This window comes from Cnephaeus nilssonii (assembly GCF_951640355.1).
Source record: "Cnephaeus nilssonii genome assembly, chromosome: 8".
NCBI classification, from domain to species: Eukaryota; Metazoa; Chordata; class Mammalia; order Chiroptera; family Vespertilionidae; genus Cnephaeus; species Cnephaeus nilssonii.
The window spans coordinates 88,507,829-88,524,461 of NC_137079.1; the positions used below are offsets into that span (position 1 = coordinate 88,507,829).

Genomic DNA, 16,633 nt, shown 5'->3' on the forward strand with positions numbered 1-16,633 from the left:
ATTGTGTTTATGCTATGTAAAAAGGGGAGGTGAAAGAGCACATGATGTAATACTATATTGATGAGGTAATGTAATAGTGATTGTATCTAATAAAGACTACTCTTGTAAAGCGATTTTTTTTTTTTTTAAGGAAACAGGTGGATTGGATTTCCAGATTTTTCTGCCAAGGGTAGACTTTCTTTTTTGCTAAAGTGTAAATCATATAAAGTGCAAATAAAAAGTGGCATATTGTGATAAGTGTACATTTTTAAGAGGGTGGAGATTTTAGCTTGCCCTTTTCTCCTGAGGTATTATAAATTTATCACTAAAGGAGTTCGGTGATAAACTACAGAAGTGTTAGGTGGCTGTACAAGTGAAAGCATAGGTTAAAAAAAGTAACATGGTAAAAGCAGGAAATGGGAAAGCCTCCTTTTACTGACAGCTAAGTGTGGGTTGTCCCCAAGTATCCTGGCAACCGTACAACCAAGCAAACTACTTGCTTGAAGAATTTAAGAGTAGTAAGACTTTTGACAATAGCGAAGACAATCTGTCAGCTACTATAAAGTACAAAGTAATCATTAAACATTAATGCTGTCCAATCTGTTCACATGAGGTAAAGCTACCCTATCTCCCAAAGAATACTTAATTTCCTTGTTAAGAATTCAGGGAAAACAAGAGTGAGCTTATCTTAGAACTGCTCTCTAGTATAACTTACGTCTGTCATGGAACAAGACATTTCTTTGAAAGCTCAGAGTGTCTTTACCCCAGTCCTTTAATTTGGTTGAGAAGAGGTAATACAAGGGGAATAGGAAAAAAAGATGGCACTGACATTTAAAGTACAGAAGAATCATTTTAGTTATGAGAAGAGTCAAGTTAACTTGCTAGTTGAGGTAGTGGCTGTCTCATCCTTAACAATTTGTGATTGAAATTGCTAAAGGGATAAGAAATGACAATGTTTCTCTATAAATCTTAACCGCTGCCATGAGGATTCAGTGGAGAGCAGTCTGGGGAGAAGGAGTACTTTTCTGCTCCCAGTATTTTTTTTAAATAGAGATTTACAGTAGCTTTTCATGGAGAACTTTTTATGGAATACAGGAAAGGGATCTATTTGACACCTATCCTTATATATTGTCAGTTTTTCTTAAACTGTCCACAGTGTCTCATCTGTTGCTTTTTTATTTTGTGTACTGTAAGTTCCCAAGCAACTCAAATTTGCAAACACAACTATGGATACGCTATTTGCTTTACAGTAGTTACCTGGAAATCTAGGTCTTTGTTTTTTGTTATTTTCTCCTCTCTCCACTTATTAATCATATATAGCTAGCAACATTTATGGTTATAGTTTGATTTACAAGTTCTTAAGTTTGTGGCAGAAGGTTTGTACCCTCTAATCTGAGGCAAAGGAAGAATGAGTAGTCAGGAACTGGTCACTCTGAATGTGGGAGGGAAGATATTCACAACAAGATTTTCTACCATAAAGCAGTTTCCTACCTCTCGGCTAACACGAATGTTAGATGGCAGAGACCAAGAATTCAAGATGGATGGTGGCCAGATTTTTGTGGACAGAGATGGTGTTTTATTTAGTTTCATCTTAGATTTTTTGAGAACTCAGCGGCTTATATTACCTACTGATTTTTCAGACTATCTTAGGCTTCAGAGAGAGGCTCTTTTCTATGAACTTGATCCTCTGGTTGATCTCTTAAACCAAGAACTCCTGCTACAGCCAAGACCTGCTCTTATGCAGGTGTATTTCCTAAGCCGAAACACTCAAGCTTTTTTCAGGGTGTTTGGCTCTTGCAGCAAAACAATTGAGATGTTAACTGGGAGGATTACAGTGTTTATAGAGCAACCTTCAGCACCAACCTGGAGTAGTAACTGTTGCCCTCCTCAGATGACCTTACTTCCACTGCCTCCACAAAGACCTTCTTACCATGACCTGGTTTTCCAGTGTGGCTCGGACAGCATTACTGATAACCAAACTGGAGTCAGGTATTTTGTACTTTGAAGCATCTCTCTCTTCTATATCAGTTCCTGATGTTTCCCCTCAAAACTGAAAGTTTCTCATGCCTACAACTTTTCTGGGAATAAATTATGACTCATTGTTTTGGGGAAACCAGTAGAGTTGGGCAGAATGACCAGATAATTATTGTCCAAACTGGGATACTTTTCAGAGTGAAAGAGGGTTTTGTTATTATGTGGGACAATAGGAATAAACAAAGACTGTCCAGGGAAAACTGGGACTGTGGCCACTGAAGTTGTAGGAGGAAATAATTTTATAGAAAATGTTCCATTGCTAGTAAATTTGGCTTAGGAATAAAACTTTTTTTTTTTTAACCCCCAATAATGGCTGGCATATAGTGAAGGCTCAACCGTTTATCCTGATATCCTCATACTTTATGTTTTTTCAGGCCTTATGATCTGACTACTGATTTTTCTCCATTCTACTTTATTTTTAAACACCATTAAGGCAGATAATCCATGGCAAATCTGGTATCCTTTTATATCGTTGGCACTCTTAGACAACTCAAACTATTGGGATAGGCCGTCAGTATGTTAAGGATAATTGCTCCTGAGTCAATTACTTTATCCCCCAACTGTTCTTGACCCTATGGCTAATTTCCACTCTGCTGTCAGTATCTTTTTTCCCCTTAAAATTATCTTAATATTGTCCCACCATTATTTTACTAACTGAAAATTGGCTTCGATTTTTAGGAGGAAGAAAAAGTCTGCATATGTTTTTTTACTTGTGGTATTTAACATAAAATTACTTTTTTGAGACATAATGGTAGGCATATTTGGGGATTTTTTTTTCAGCAGCAGCTATCAGGAACTACCAATGTTTGCTCATCCATAAGACACCCCTCAGTCTTGCAACTGGAGAACATTGAGCAGTATAATTCTTAACTTTTTATACTTCATAATTCCTGCCCTTGCAAAGAGGTTGAAATGCCATTTTGGGAGAAGAGAGCCAGTTAAAGTAATAGGCTGATTGTGAAGAAAAGTAAGACCCTCTCATCTCAAATGGTTTTAAGATATCTCTATGCACAACATTCTTTTTGTTGGTGGGGCACTGACATAAATAGAGAGGAAATGACCAATTTTTTTGTTTCTTAAAATTTGAGTGACTAAGATCTTTGAGGATCACTTGAAAAAGGGATCCTAAGGAAACCTAAGAAAAAATGGTATTATTGGTTTTAAGAAGAAACATGCAAGGTAAAAAAAAGATATCCTGGAAATACTTAAATGCTCTTTAAAAACTATGCAGTTGGAGAAAATAATTGTAATCTTGAAGAACAAGATTAGAAACTCAGGTTGGTATATCCTTGCATGTACACAGTATCAAGATGTTTCTCCTTTGTTATTAAAGTGTTCATGTTTTAGAAATATTACAAAATGTTTTCATCTTAATGTGAGAATGGTATTATTTAAATTTCCAAAATAGATAATTCCCAAACCAAAAGCTAGTTTTAAAAGTTGAAAGCTTTTCTTTATCCCCAAATAGTATTCTTTTCAGTTGAAGTTCAGAATTTTTTCTATCCCAGAAGTGTTTGATTTTATTTTTATACTAGGGGCCCGGTGCACGAAGATTTGTGCACGGAGTGGGTGGGGGGTGGGTCCCTCAGCCCAACCTGCACCCTCTCCAATCTGGGAGCCCACTCTAATCCGGGAGTTTCTGTCTGTCTTTGCAATCATGTGAGCGAGTTGTCTGAGACCCCAACCCAGTTTGGTTTGTTGCTCACAGAATAATAGAGGCATTTTTTTCTTTGCTTCATTGGTGGAGATTTCCTGGAAGTTTTAGGATATCTTCCCTTTCATTTTTCCTAGACACTCTGACTTTACTTATGTCTCTCACCTTTGCTTTCCCTCCATCATCCACCGCAACAGTAACTTGCTCCAGGCTCACTTTGCTCTAGTGTCTAGGACAGTGATGGGCAACCTTTTGAGCTTGGTGTGTCAAACTTCGCCAAAAAACTGAGCATAACTCGGGTAGTGTGTCACTTTGAGGAAAAAACATTATTTCGCAAATGTTTCATCCTCAGGAGCAGCAAATGTTTCATCCTCGGCATGCGGCCGCGTGTCATCAGAAATGGCTACACATGTCAGTGCTGACATGCGTGTCATAGGTTCGCCATCACTGGTCTAGGAGATCCCTCAACGCGTCTGCCACCAGAACTACAATTCCCAGCATTCCTGGTGCTCCTTGTGCTCTGGGCTCCCACTTCCAGTCCTGGGGCTGCCACCAGAACTACTGTTTCCAGAATTCCTGGAGCTCCCCGTGCTCTTGGTTTTCCCTTCCTGCTCTGTCTCTGTCCCACGGCCTCCCGCTCTGCCAAGTCCTCCAAACGGCCAGCTCTCCCTCTCTGCTCTCCACCCAGCACCTGTGTATACAAATTAACCCACCATCTTTGTTGGGTTAATTTGCATACTCACTCCTGATTGGCTGGTGGGTGTCATGGAGGTATGGTCAATTTCCATGTTTCTCTTTTATTATATAAGATTATAGTGCCAAAGTAGAGACAGATAACCTGAATAAGGTGACATTATTAGAATTTCAGATGACTAGATGAAACCTCCAGCCTCAAAAGATCCACCTTAGAATGACTGCCTAGTTGGCAAACATTTTTATTTCTTGCTCACTCCCTGGTCTGAATCTGTCCATTCAGTTGTTTTTTGAAGGTGGAAAGTGGAGAATAAGCCTGAATGGCTTCTAGGAGTCTGGTGTGCCATCCAGTTGTTTGGTATGTTCAACTAATGTTATTTACTACTCTAAATTTTGTTAACCTAACAGGTTACTCAGTTATTATCTCTCAAGTTCACAGTACTAGAAATGAAATACTTGGCTTGCATCTTGCAGATGTGGTAACATTATCAAGCTCAAGTTATGGTCACAGGATTCTAGACCATAGAATCCCAGTAGCCTTTTATTATTTTTTAAACTGGGTCAAATGGAAAAGTGTAACTGCCTTTTAAGTTTTTAAAACACATTTTGTTTTCTATTTCTCATTGGTTTCTCCTATCCTTTTCTGGTGCTGTGAAATTTGTCATTTCTCATTGGCTTCACAGGGAATTAAGTACTTTGGCTCAGTGATTTCTTGCAAATGCATTCCACTTCGTTATAACCTACAGTATACTATTTGTATCTTTATTTTGTGAGATGCTCTATAACTGTTTTTCTCATTGAAAAATGTTCCTAGACTATATAATTAAGATTTGGGACTTGGGGGTAGATGGAATGATTTACTAAGGTTAAAAATTTACTATATCAGGCATAATAAACATTTTTTTTTTAAATCCTCACCTGAGGATATTTTTCAAATTGCTTTTTCAGAGAGAGTGGAAGGGAGGGAGAGGGAGAGAGAGAAAAATATTGATGTGAAAGAGACACATCTATTGGCTGCTTCCCACATCGATTGGCTGGTTCCAACCGGGACCGGGGCCGGGGATCAAACCTGTAACCCAGGTACATGCCATTGACCAGGAATGGAACCTGCGACCCTTCAGTCCATGGCCTGACACTCTAATCCCTGAGCCATACTGGCCAGGACAATAAACATTTTTTTGATATGTTGTACTTGGTAGTTTTACAATTCTTACATTTTATTATTGAATTGCTTCCTTCGCCTAGAATGAGCTTCTAAATGTGAACTACAATAAGCCACTCTATTTCAATCATAATTAAAAGGAGGCTAGGGATGTCCCAAGGCTGTTTTTATCCCATAAAACTACAGATAGTTTAGGTTGCAGCCTAGAACTAATTTCAGTTGGCCTCTTCTTCCCATCTCATAAATAAATGGTGGGAGGACACAAAGACATAAAAATATCCTTGATGGTAAATAAAGGAGTAATACAGCTATATCTATTGAATATGTTATATTGACATTATTAAAGCCAACATATAACCAATCTGAAAAGTTCAGATACATTTTCCTATAATTATTTAGATTGGTTCTATCAAGTTTCCCAGGAAATAGCCAGAGGCCTTTTGACCCCATGTTTTGCTTTGCAATATTACAGTTATTGAGTAAAAATTGACAATAAAGTCTTCTTGATATTTTATATCTATAAGATTTACCTGGAGAAAATGCATTTGATAGGAATAAGTCATAAAAGAAAATGTGTAATATCAGTGCTGAAAATGTGTAATATCAGTGCTGGTAAATTAAATCTAGGGGGAAGATTGTAAATGTATAAAATGTTCATTATAATGACTAAATCAATTAAATTATTTTAATTAAAACAATGTTTAGTAAATGTTATTGTTTGACCAAATTGTTTGCTCCAGAAAATAGTTTCTCAACGAAAATTCATCAGTGCCAGTTACATTCCTAAATGTAGAATTAAAATGACTTTGGAAATCATAGTAAGATATCTATTTTCAGTACCCTGAAATTACTGATGTGGATTTATAAATGAAGTGTCAAAACAAAATCTGATAAAAATGGTATGATGCATTTATGTGCGGTTGTAAGTCAAATTTATGTGTTTAGTTTTGCTAGTTATTAAAGAGATGCTTTATAACTAAACGTGTGTTTTTTTTGTGTGTTGTTTTTTGTGTGTGTGTTTTCTAGGTATGTTTCTATAAAACCTGATAGTCGAAAATTGGCCAATGGAACTAATGTCCTCGGCTTACTCATTGACACTTTATTAATGGAAGGCTTCCATCTGATCGGTAATAGAACACTAGCCTCTGAAGACAAAACTGAATGCTATAGTTTTGAAAGGATAAAAAGACCTGAAGCTCTCACCATGAACAAAACTGTGAAACCAGAGGCTGCCATCATGCCAGAGCAATCTCAGAAAAAGAAATGAGTTTTTTTGTTCTCTTTTAGAGTAAAGGGAAATTGCCATTTTCTTTTCTCCTGCTATACCATATCTGGGCAAGCACACCTCAACAATGCTTAAGCCACTCTAACTGCTTGCTGCTTTCTGAACAACACTGTGCACTTGGTGCTTTGCCACATATTCCTTCCACCTTCAGTGCCTCTTTCCATTTCTCTTTTTCATGAACATTTATACAGCTTTCAAGAATGGGTTCTGGAGTCATGCTGATTGATTTCTAATCCCAGCTTAATCACTTACTAGCTATATGGCTTGGGCAAGTAATTTAACCTATTTGTGTCTCAACTTCTTCATCTATCAAATGAGGATAATAAGTATATATTTTATAGGATATACGAGGATTAAAGGAGATAATATACTCAACACATTTCCTGGCATATGGTAAGCACTCAGTAACTATTAGTGATGATGATGATGATGAAGATGGCTCCCTTTCCTCTGTATGGACTTATATGCCATTATAAAAACAAATTTTTCTCACTTGAATATGAGCTTCATCTACTCAATAGTGTTAACATTACTAAGTGTAAAGTACCGTGCTAAACATTTAGTGAGAGGAATAATATATGTTACTAATTAGCATCTACATTTGATCAAAACCTTTTTGAATAACTTCTACTAACATTTAAATACACATATACTTTGACTTAGTGATTCTTCTTGTAGGAATTCTTATATATGTATCATTTTAAATAGGATAAACATCTAGAAGAGGAATCATTAAGTCAAAGAGCACCAAGTACTTTGTACACAGGATTAAAAAACCAGAGTGGAAGCAGTTGAGCACCATTTTAAAAAGTACAATTAACTCATTCAAAAACACCTGTTAAACATTTGTTGGACACTATACTAAGTTTTCAGGATTAAAAAAATTGAGTAAGAAATTCTTATTCTCAAGGACATCACATTCAACTGATAATTTACATCATCATAACAGCAAAAGATTAGAAATACACTCAAAGTTCATCAATAGGGAATGGGTAAATTATGGTTCATACAATGAAATACTATGCAACTCTTAGAATAGGACAACAGTTCATAAACTGATAAGGATTGTCAAATATTTATAAGGGGAAAAAGGTGCAGAGCAATGTATAATGTTGAAAAGGATATATTTCCACTTTATAGTTTCCATTTGTGAAAAAATATATATATACTCATTTTCTTATATATCCATGAAATTGTCAGCAAAGATCCAGGTCACCTGTGGAGAGGGAACTGGGTGAGTGGGGTTTAGGCATGGGAGAAAGGCTTATTTTTCACCAGACCATGTAAAAGTATTATTTATTTTTAAAAAAAGGAAGAGCCATACCTGAAAGACAGTATGCAGAGTAAGGGGGAATGTTATGGCATATCATGGTCCATTACCTCACACTGACACAAAGTTTACTCTACCACCCTTCCTGTGAAACTCCTCCACTTAGTAAAAAAATATATTCCAGACATTTTTAGTAATTACTTACAGATATGTGTACTAGGTTGTAGGGAAGAAGTAATTTTTAAAAAAATTTTCTTAACAGTACCTGAAAAGATTATGTATAATATAAAAGTGCAAAATACTTGAAGACTAGTAATGTTAAGGTTAGCAATTGAAAATAATGACCCAAATAAGAAAAAAGCTTTATGAACCAAGTGTTTTGATTTTGGTGGCATTCTCTTTACTGCAGAAAAGCCAACTTAGTTGTTGTAGTATGTCCTTTTAGTTTTGGGGATGATTTGTTTGATCTGGTTCCCTTGCTAGCATCATATTCTAGGGCACAATATTTCTATTCTGTTAAGTTTTTGGCATGTATGTGATTTAACTAGTTGAGTATAGTTGATATGGCTATATATGTAACACTGTTTAATTCTCTATAGTGCTTTGCTAGTAAGATTATTAAAAACTGATAACTGGTTAAAATACTGAAACAAAAAATATTGTAACAGGAAATATTTAAACTGCTATTAATGTGTTCTTAGTCACTCACATTTGCAGAAAACTAGTTTGATGAGAAATGTTCTTATTAATGCACTAATAGAACATATTACCTGTGGAAACATATAATATACATAACATTTATTAATTCATTCAATAAATATTTATTGGCATCTGCTATGTGTCAAATACTATTCTGGACATTGGAGATACTGCAAGGAACAAAACAATGCCTTCCCTTCTAGAGCTTACTATAAATATAACTCATAACATTGACAATGGGTTTAAATTAAAATAACTTGTCGTTTATTAAATAGTGTCTAAAAGTCATGAGTTCACAATGTAGAGATTTCTAGGAGACAGATTGCCACACTTAAAAAAATGTTCATTATAGGGAAGTGACTTCTAGGGTGGACTGAATTTATTTTAGTAAATATTTTAGAGATATCTCATCTGGAGACACATCTGTCAAGATCAGTAAGCCTCTGGTGTTCACTCCAAAATAGAGTGGGACTCTGTGATTGGGATATGAAGACATGCAAAAAATTGAGTCTTTTTTAAGAAAGGGAGGCAGGCAAATGTAGTTAGAAGTAAACAGTGATATGTTTAGATGCACCACAGGCAAATTAAAAACTTGCTTGCCTTAGGAAAAAAAAGACTAATATTTCCATATGGACACCACTTAACTCTTAACTTCTTGAATGAAATGATTTGTCAATTTTATTTTCAATTATAAGAAAATAATGGCAGAAGTTTGTCTTGGCAAACCATGCTGAAAACTTTGTTCATCAAATCATATACACATATCAATCCATCTCATATACACAAGTATGACTCATCACAATGACATGTTAATGTTTGTCAGTCTTGACTGTATCATCAATGGTCGGGCCTCCCTTATTATCCCACTTCTCTTTTGTTTCAGCTTTTTTCCACCACCCAGTTTCATTTCTGATAAGGCACTAAAGATTTTAGCTTATTCTTGAATCTCCTTAATTTACCTTATAAGCAATTGGAAGTTCTCCCTACAAAGGTTTTCTGAAAAGAAGTTCTAGTGTTGAATTTTACTCCTGGATTTAATATATGTCATAATTAGAAAGAGTTCAGAATTAATTTGAGCTGCTTTGAAAATATATCTAAAATCAGGAGCCCAAAATAATATAAAATGGTCAAGGGAAAGCAACTTGAGAAATATATGGTTTAGGGAATAATTGCTGTTTCTAACTTGTCTTGTATACTGTTTTCATCTGACAAACTTCAGCTTCGCTTTGTAAGCTTTTGCATTGATAATAGAAATGGTCACATCACCAGAGACCTTGCTGGGGGGATAATAAAAGACTTGTTAGGAGTCCTCTAAATCTCCCATATGCTACTGTTATTTTTCCTCTGTGTTGGGGGAAGTTGATTCTGTAACAGCAAGTTTAGCAATGTAGAGCCACTAAGGAAAAAAAAAATTTTTAATTTAGGAATATTTACTATCTTCCTGGAGCCAAAGAAGCCATCAAAGAGAATAATGTGACAACAAACTTAGTGTTTTAAAACAAAACGTAATTACCAGCTTTGCCACAGAACTACACCTAAAGAATTATTTGGCCTTCTAGTGGACCTACTAGAGAAGAAAAGTTCTATACAAATTTTGCCAAAAAACTCAGCATCTCATAATTATTAAGCTTAGAAAATGCCTTAATATTTATCTAAACTATGAGATAGATCCAACCACATGTCTTTAAATGGATAAAAAGCTAACGCCTTACATGGGAAATGAGTAGTAAGCATGGCATAGAACAAAAAAGCAATAATAGGCAGCAAAATAAATAAGACTATGCTCCCAAAACTAAAATGTGCCTAAGACTTGTGTAACCAGAGAGAGCTTTTAGGTAGGCAGCATTCTGCGCCTGCAGATTTCATTTCAGTACCTCAAAACCAGAAAACATTAAAGAGGCTTTTTCCTCTATCAGTTGAGTTAAACATACCAAATATCCAGTGTTTCTATTTCATGTTATTCTCCATTTTCACACTCTGGTAAAAATTTGAATGTCTTTGGGTTCCCAAAATGGAAGCCAAACAGGATAGGTTTGTCTTACCCTTCTTGTAAAAAGAGACCCTGAGAAATTCTGGCTGCAATGTCTGAGGTTCCACAAATTCTTTTAAGATGAGGGCTGGGACTATGCTTTATTTCCCCCACAGTGCTGGACATCCAACAGTCCAAACTGAACTGAAGAGAAAAATTCGGAATGCTACATTATCAGTGAACAGGCACTTGGAAAAACAATTATAGTAGATTCAAAGATGGATGAGGATACTTTATGTAAGAAGTCTGAAAGACTTGATTCAAGTAAAGACTACAGAAAAAAACAACACCCATAGCATTTTTCTATTAGATATTTTCTTGGTGATTACAAAATGAGATGAAAATATAGATGTATATAGAAATACTAACTAGTTGAAAGTTACACAAAAGTATACATATAATCAGTAAAACAGCCCACCTAAAACTGGAATACACATAACTTGCTAATAAAAAATACAATGCTACAAGAATGCTTAGTAATTAAAAAAAAAACATTAAAAGCATATAAGTTCAGAATGAAGGTCACATGACTATGATCGATATTAAATCTTTACTTACCTCCATAATTTAGTCATGAAAAGAAGTGAGTAGATCAGGCATGTAAATTAGATGTAACTAGGATGAAAATACAGGGGGAAAAAAAAGTTCCCATTTCTGGATAACCCAACTGGAAGTTCACTGAACTTGGATTAATCAAATGGTTCAAGGATAGAAGTGAATTAGTCTAAAGATCCTATATGCCCAGAAGACACATTATTGAGTTCCTAAAAGGTTGTTTGGAAGCACAGATGAACATTTTAGGTTTCCTTACATTTCATTAAAATAGAACACACAAAATCAACTAAAGATGTAGAATAATATGATATTTCTGTCTAATGACATGTGGCTACTTTATAGACAGGTAATAGCTAGGTAAATAGGAATCCTACAAAACAATGTTTAGCTTCTAGAAAACCAAAATATTTGCTTTCAATTAAGTAAACAATTTTTAAAAGTGTGTTCCCTTTGGTAACTTTTAAAACACCTGCCTACAATTTAAGCAGTACTGAGTTCTTGTTTGATTATTTTGGGCTAACCCTTTCTTCAGAAGCAAGCCCAATTTAGGGTAAGGAGAAAAAGTTCCAAATCTCTTAGAACCTTCATTTCCTCTTAACATGTTTCTCCATCAAAAACAAGTATTCAAATAAGGGATCTCAATTATCTAAACCATTTTTGGCCAACTCTGGAATTTCTTGTTATACCACCTTTGAAATGCTACAGTTGTACTCTTGAAAAACTTGTCTTCCTGGTTTTCAAATTTCTGTTTATTATTACAGTTCTTCAGCAAAATGCCAGTTCTTTGTGCTATACTGTTTCTTGAAACTAGAGAGCAGCACATTTCCCACAATTCAATTATTTGCCTTTTCATTTGCTAAATTAAAGCCATGTCAATTTTACAAAGTTTTAATTGATTGAATTATTTGGATTTTAAATTCTCAATTTCACTCCTTCAATCTAATACTGGGAAAGATCTTTGTTTTATTAATGGAAGTGTAAGTTAAGGTTCAAGAATATGAACACATTTTAGTCATTGACCCTCATATAATTGATTTTCTTACAGGCATAATAAGCTTGAGATATGATACTCCAAGGAAAAAATTAAGAATTTTAATTCTATTTTGGAAATGTTTATTTAAGATTACATACTTAGTCAAATAATTTATTTACATAAACATGTGTTTACATATTTAATTTATTATTATTTTTTAAAAATATATTTTTATTGATATCAGAGAGAAAGGAAGAGGGAGACAGAAACATCAATGATGAGAGAGAATCACTGATCAGCTGCCTCCTGCACACCCACTACTGGGATCGAGCCTGCAACCCGGGCATGTGCCCTTGACTGGATCCGAATCTGGGACCCTTCAGTCTGCAGGCCAATGCTCTATCCACTGAGCCAAACCGGCAAGACTACATATTTCTTTTTAAAGAAAGGGATCTATTGTCCATAACAAAGAGCTTCACATAGCTTGTCCACCCCTATCAGCTTTATGTGGATACTGACAAATTTACCTCTCCAGAATGACTTTTACATAGAATTCTAGTTCTATATAGTCACAACCTTTAATGAAAGCATTTCAATGAAATTCCTACATATAGTCTTAAATTCAATATGACAAAAATGGGACTCGGCATCTTCTCAAACCAGCTTCTCAACTGTCCACTTTCAATAATACCATGATTTCTAGTACAGAACATGTATTTTTTGACACCACCCTTTTATCCAAATCATTGTGATGTTCTATACTTTTTCCTTTTGAAATATCTTTTATTCTTTCATTTCCATTCTCATTGCCACTATTCTGTCCAGGATTTCCTCATTCCTAGATTACTACAATAGTCACATGCCCAGTTTCCTTACCACTAGACTTTATTTCTTAGAATCCTTCTATATATAGTACTGCCACATTTGATTTCCAAAAATTCCATTACTTTGTCAACTTCCACTGTTATTTCAAGATGCTGGGCTATGCTAACTTCATGCCATATCAAGACTAAAATCCTCTAATTGGTTTTCCAGGCAAAGGTCCAATAACTTAATAATAATCTAGTTATCCAAATTCATGCAACCTTTTGTCTAAGGTTTTAAGACAAAGGTTTCAAGTTATTGCATTGTATTTTGACTTAAATTCTCACCCACAAACCAGTCCTCTACTTGACAACTCAGTGTATCTTAATTTATAAGCATACAGGCCACAAATTACAAAATGAAGACTTTTATTTTATTTTATTGAGTCAGAAGAGACAATTTTCTAATCCCCCTGTAATTCCCAAAAGTTACTTACAGATTTGTGTTGAGGGATATTCTCAGTGGCATTTATTGCCCTTTGCTAGAGTGGTCTGTTGTCAGGAACTCAGCTCAGAACAGACAATGTCTACAGCTTCCAATCTCAATCCTTTCTTCATGTGCCTTAGGTAACCATGGTATAGTCAGTTTTAGTGGATGGTGTAAAAATATATGCCTAGAAAACAGGTTATAAAGTAAATCAATACATGGGGAAACTGCTTTACCATATGAATCGTAATTTAATTGCTGGTTAAATTCCTTTTGACTAAAAGTGAAACATACTTTATACCTAGATTCTGGAAAAACAGACATGTCCTATAGATTTTACATAAAAGCTTAGGACACCTAATTTTTTTTTAATCACATTTTGGTAACAATGAAAGCAACTGTTGCATATTTGAGCCACAATTTTCTTTGCCTTCTTAGATTTCGTAAACCTTTTTTTGGGTGTGATTTAGTCTCTAATAAAATTATCCGAAGTTTCTAAGAAAAGCTATTCCACTCAATAAGATAGCTCCAGTAAGAAGAAGTCAGAAGCATACTGTTTTCTTTAGAGACTCACTTTAAAGTACTGCAGCCGAGCCTGGCCAGTGTGGCTCATTGGTTGAGCATTGACCTATGAACCAAGAGGTCATGATTCTATTCCTAGTCAGGGCACATGCCAGGGTTATGGGCTCTATCTCCAGTAAGGGGCCTGCAGATTGATGATTCTCTCTCATCAACGTTTCTATCTCTCTGTCTTCTCTTCCCCTCTGAAGAAAAAATAAAATAAAATAATATTTATTTTAAAAAGAACTGCAGCTGATACTCAATACATGTTTTTTTATTATGGTAATGTTATTTCTTGAAAAGTGTTTTTTAATGTAAGGACTTTTCTTTCTACTATAGTCAATCTCCTCAGACACACAAAAAAGGCCAACAGAAAACAAACTATATTCAGAAAGCTTTAGGTGATGTTAGATTACTAACAACCCTCAAAAAGAAATATTAAAATGTCACCCGTCTTCCAACTATTTATACCATCCATAGGTTTCTAACTTTAAAATTTTTAAAAGGACACTGTAAGGTAGCTAAAACTTGAGGTATGAACGTAAATGCGTAGTATAGAATGAGAAGAACCTTGATATGTGGTAAAAGGCAGAGAACTCCTAAACTACTAGGAAATAAGCATTACATTTATCTAGCTGGTACTCTTTTCAGAATATATTAATTTTATCATAAAGCTGATTTTCAGCACTCAATTGCAATTTATCAAACACCTGCTATGTTAGGCTGGCAGAGTACATAATAAAAAATGATAGTCCCTGCTTGTAAGGCAGGATATATTCATTGTTCTAAGTTAGGTATAGAAGCACAAAAGAAAAATGGTATTTGTGGCTGAAGAGGAAAATGAACTAGGAAAATTTCATGCAGGGAGTAGATAACCTAAGATTTAGACAGTTGAAGATGAGGGAAAGGACATTGTAGGAGTAGATAACTTGAGCTAAGGTTTGGATGCAAATTAGAATAGTTTGGAAAAGGAATGTTTCTATTTAGCTTAAAAATACTTTGGAATTAATTCACAATCATTCCCATAGTGGTAAAGGTCAATCTTACCAGGGCAAAAAATATCCTGATAGAATTTTTCTCTGCAACTTTTTCAATATTTCTCACTTGATTTGCTTAGTTAAAAGGCATAGATCCTCTAATGTTCAGGATAGAATTGTCTAATTTAAGCCTAGATTTCCTTCCAATATTTCTTTTTTTTAAATCCTCGCCTGAGGATATGGTGTTTTTTCCCCCCCACTGATTCTAGAGAGGAAGAGAGAGGGAGAGAGCAAGAGAGGGAGAGAGAGAAACAGAAGGAAAGAAAGAGGGAGGAAGAGGGAGAAGGAGAAGGGAAGGGGGAGGAAGAGGGGAAGAGAGAGAGGGAGAGGGAGAGAGAAACATCATTCAGTTGCCTCCTGTACACTCACCAACTAGGGATCGAATCCCAGACCCTTTAGTGCACAAGAGGATGCTCTAACTAACTGAGCCATACTGGTGGGTCTGTAATCCATTCTTTAAGCCCGGCTCATCTTCCACCTTCTCTAAGTCTTCTCTTATGAGTCTAAGTCCTCATTTCCTTGAGCTTCTACTGCACTTCAAGTCAGCAAGACAGACTTTATAGTCCACTATTCTCTAGTTGTTTGTTGTACATAAGTATAATATTTCATCTAGGCTAAAAGTTCTTTGCCAACAGAGAGCATTTATTTTTAGACTATATTGAAATACTGGACATAGAATAGGCCCTTAATAATAAAAGATTATCTCACTTAAAAATGCAAACAAAAAAATTTAAGGCATTTAAAGTATTTTATAACTATTTTTGATGAGGTAAAATTATTATTATTTTTAAAAAATATATTTTATTGATTTTTTACAGAGAGGAAGAGAGAGGGATAGAGAGTTAGAAACATCGATGAAAAAGAAACATCGATCAGCTGCCTCTTGCACACCCCTTACTGGGGATGTGCCCGCAACCAAGGTACATGCCCTTGACCGGAATCGAACCTGGGACCCTTGAGTCCGCAGGCCGACGCTCTATCCACTGAGCCAAACCGGTTTCGGCTGATGAGGTAAAATTATTATATTCACTCTTCATTTATAGAATTTTAAACCTCAAATTATCACCACTTCAGATTCTTACATTATCAAAAATAGATTTGCAGGAATAAAACTGACCTACTCTACCACATGTATGTAACATAACCTAAAATTTTTTTCTATGATGGCAAAGTTAAACATACACTTTCCAGAGGTTCCCACATAAATCTACAATATTTTACTTTTCTCTTTGCTTTTATGAGTACTATGTCAGTGTACAGAATTATTTGCAAAATAAATATACAGGGTGGACAAAAGTAGGTTTACAGTTGTGACTATGAAGTTTATTCTTGTATTATTATTTATTAATTATATTATTTTTCATACAAACAACTGTAAAACTGCTTTTGCCCCACCCTATATTGAAGGCCAA

The 16,633-nt window shown here is 35.1% G+C and overlaps 1 protein-coding gene and 1 long non-coding RNA gene across 5 annotated transcripts in view; one reads left to right on the forward strand and one right to left on the reverse strand.

The window, feature by feature from the left end:
* Window positions 1-16,633, reverse strand: part of LOC307104292 — a 47,861-nt gene that overhangs the window by 16,160 nt on the left and 15,068 nt on the right. For 2 of the 4 annotated variants that reach the window (XR_013813877.1, XR_013813878.1), the window contains exon 2: window positions 13,634-13,810. This is a non-coding gene — a long non-coding RNA (uncharacterized lncRNA). Of the gene's footprint in view, window positions 1-7,892; window positions 8,024-13,560; window positions 13,811-16,633 lie in introns of those variants that run through there. The other 2 variants (XR_013813879.1, XR_013813880.1) reach the window with 2 other exon arrangements.
* Window positions 1,382-6,814, forward strand: KCNRG (potassium channel regulator). The gene is made up of 2 exons (XM_079779133.1): window positions 1,382-1,968; window positions 6,549-6,814. Exons 1-2 carry the CDS (start codon window positions 1,388-1,390, stop codon window positions 6,787-6,789), a joined length of 822 nt encoding a protein of 273 aa, XP_079635259.1. The 5' UTR covers window positions 1,382-1,387; the 3' UTR covers window positions 6,790-6,814.

Excerpts from the sequence above, each read along its gene's own strand:
- KCNRG (XM_079779133.1), top strand. The coding sequence starts at position 1,388 with ATGAGTAGTCAGGAACTGGTCACTCTGAATGTGGGAGGGAAGATATTC. Across the intron at positions 1,969-6,548 it reads GATAACCAAACTGGAGTCAG|GTATGTTTCTATAAAACCTG; the intron begins GTATTTTGTACT and ends TGTGTTTTCTAG.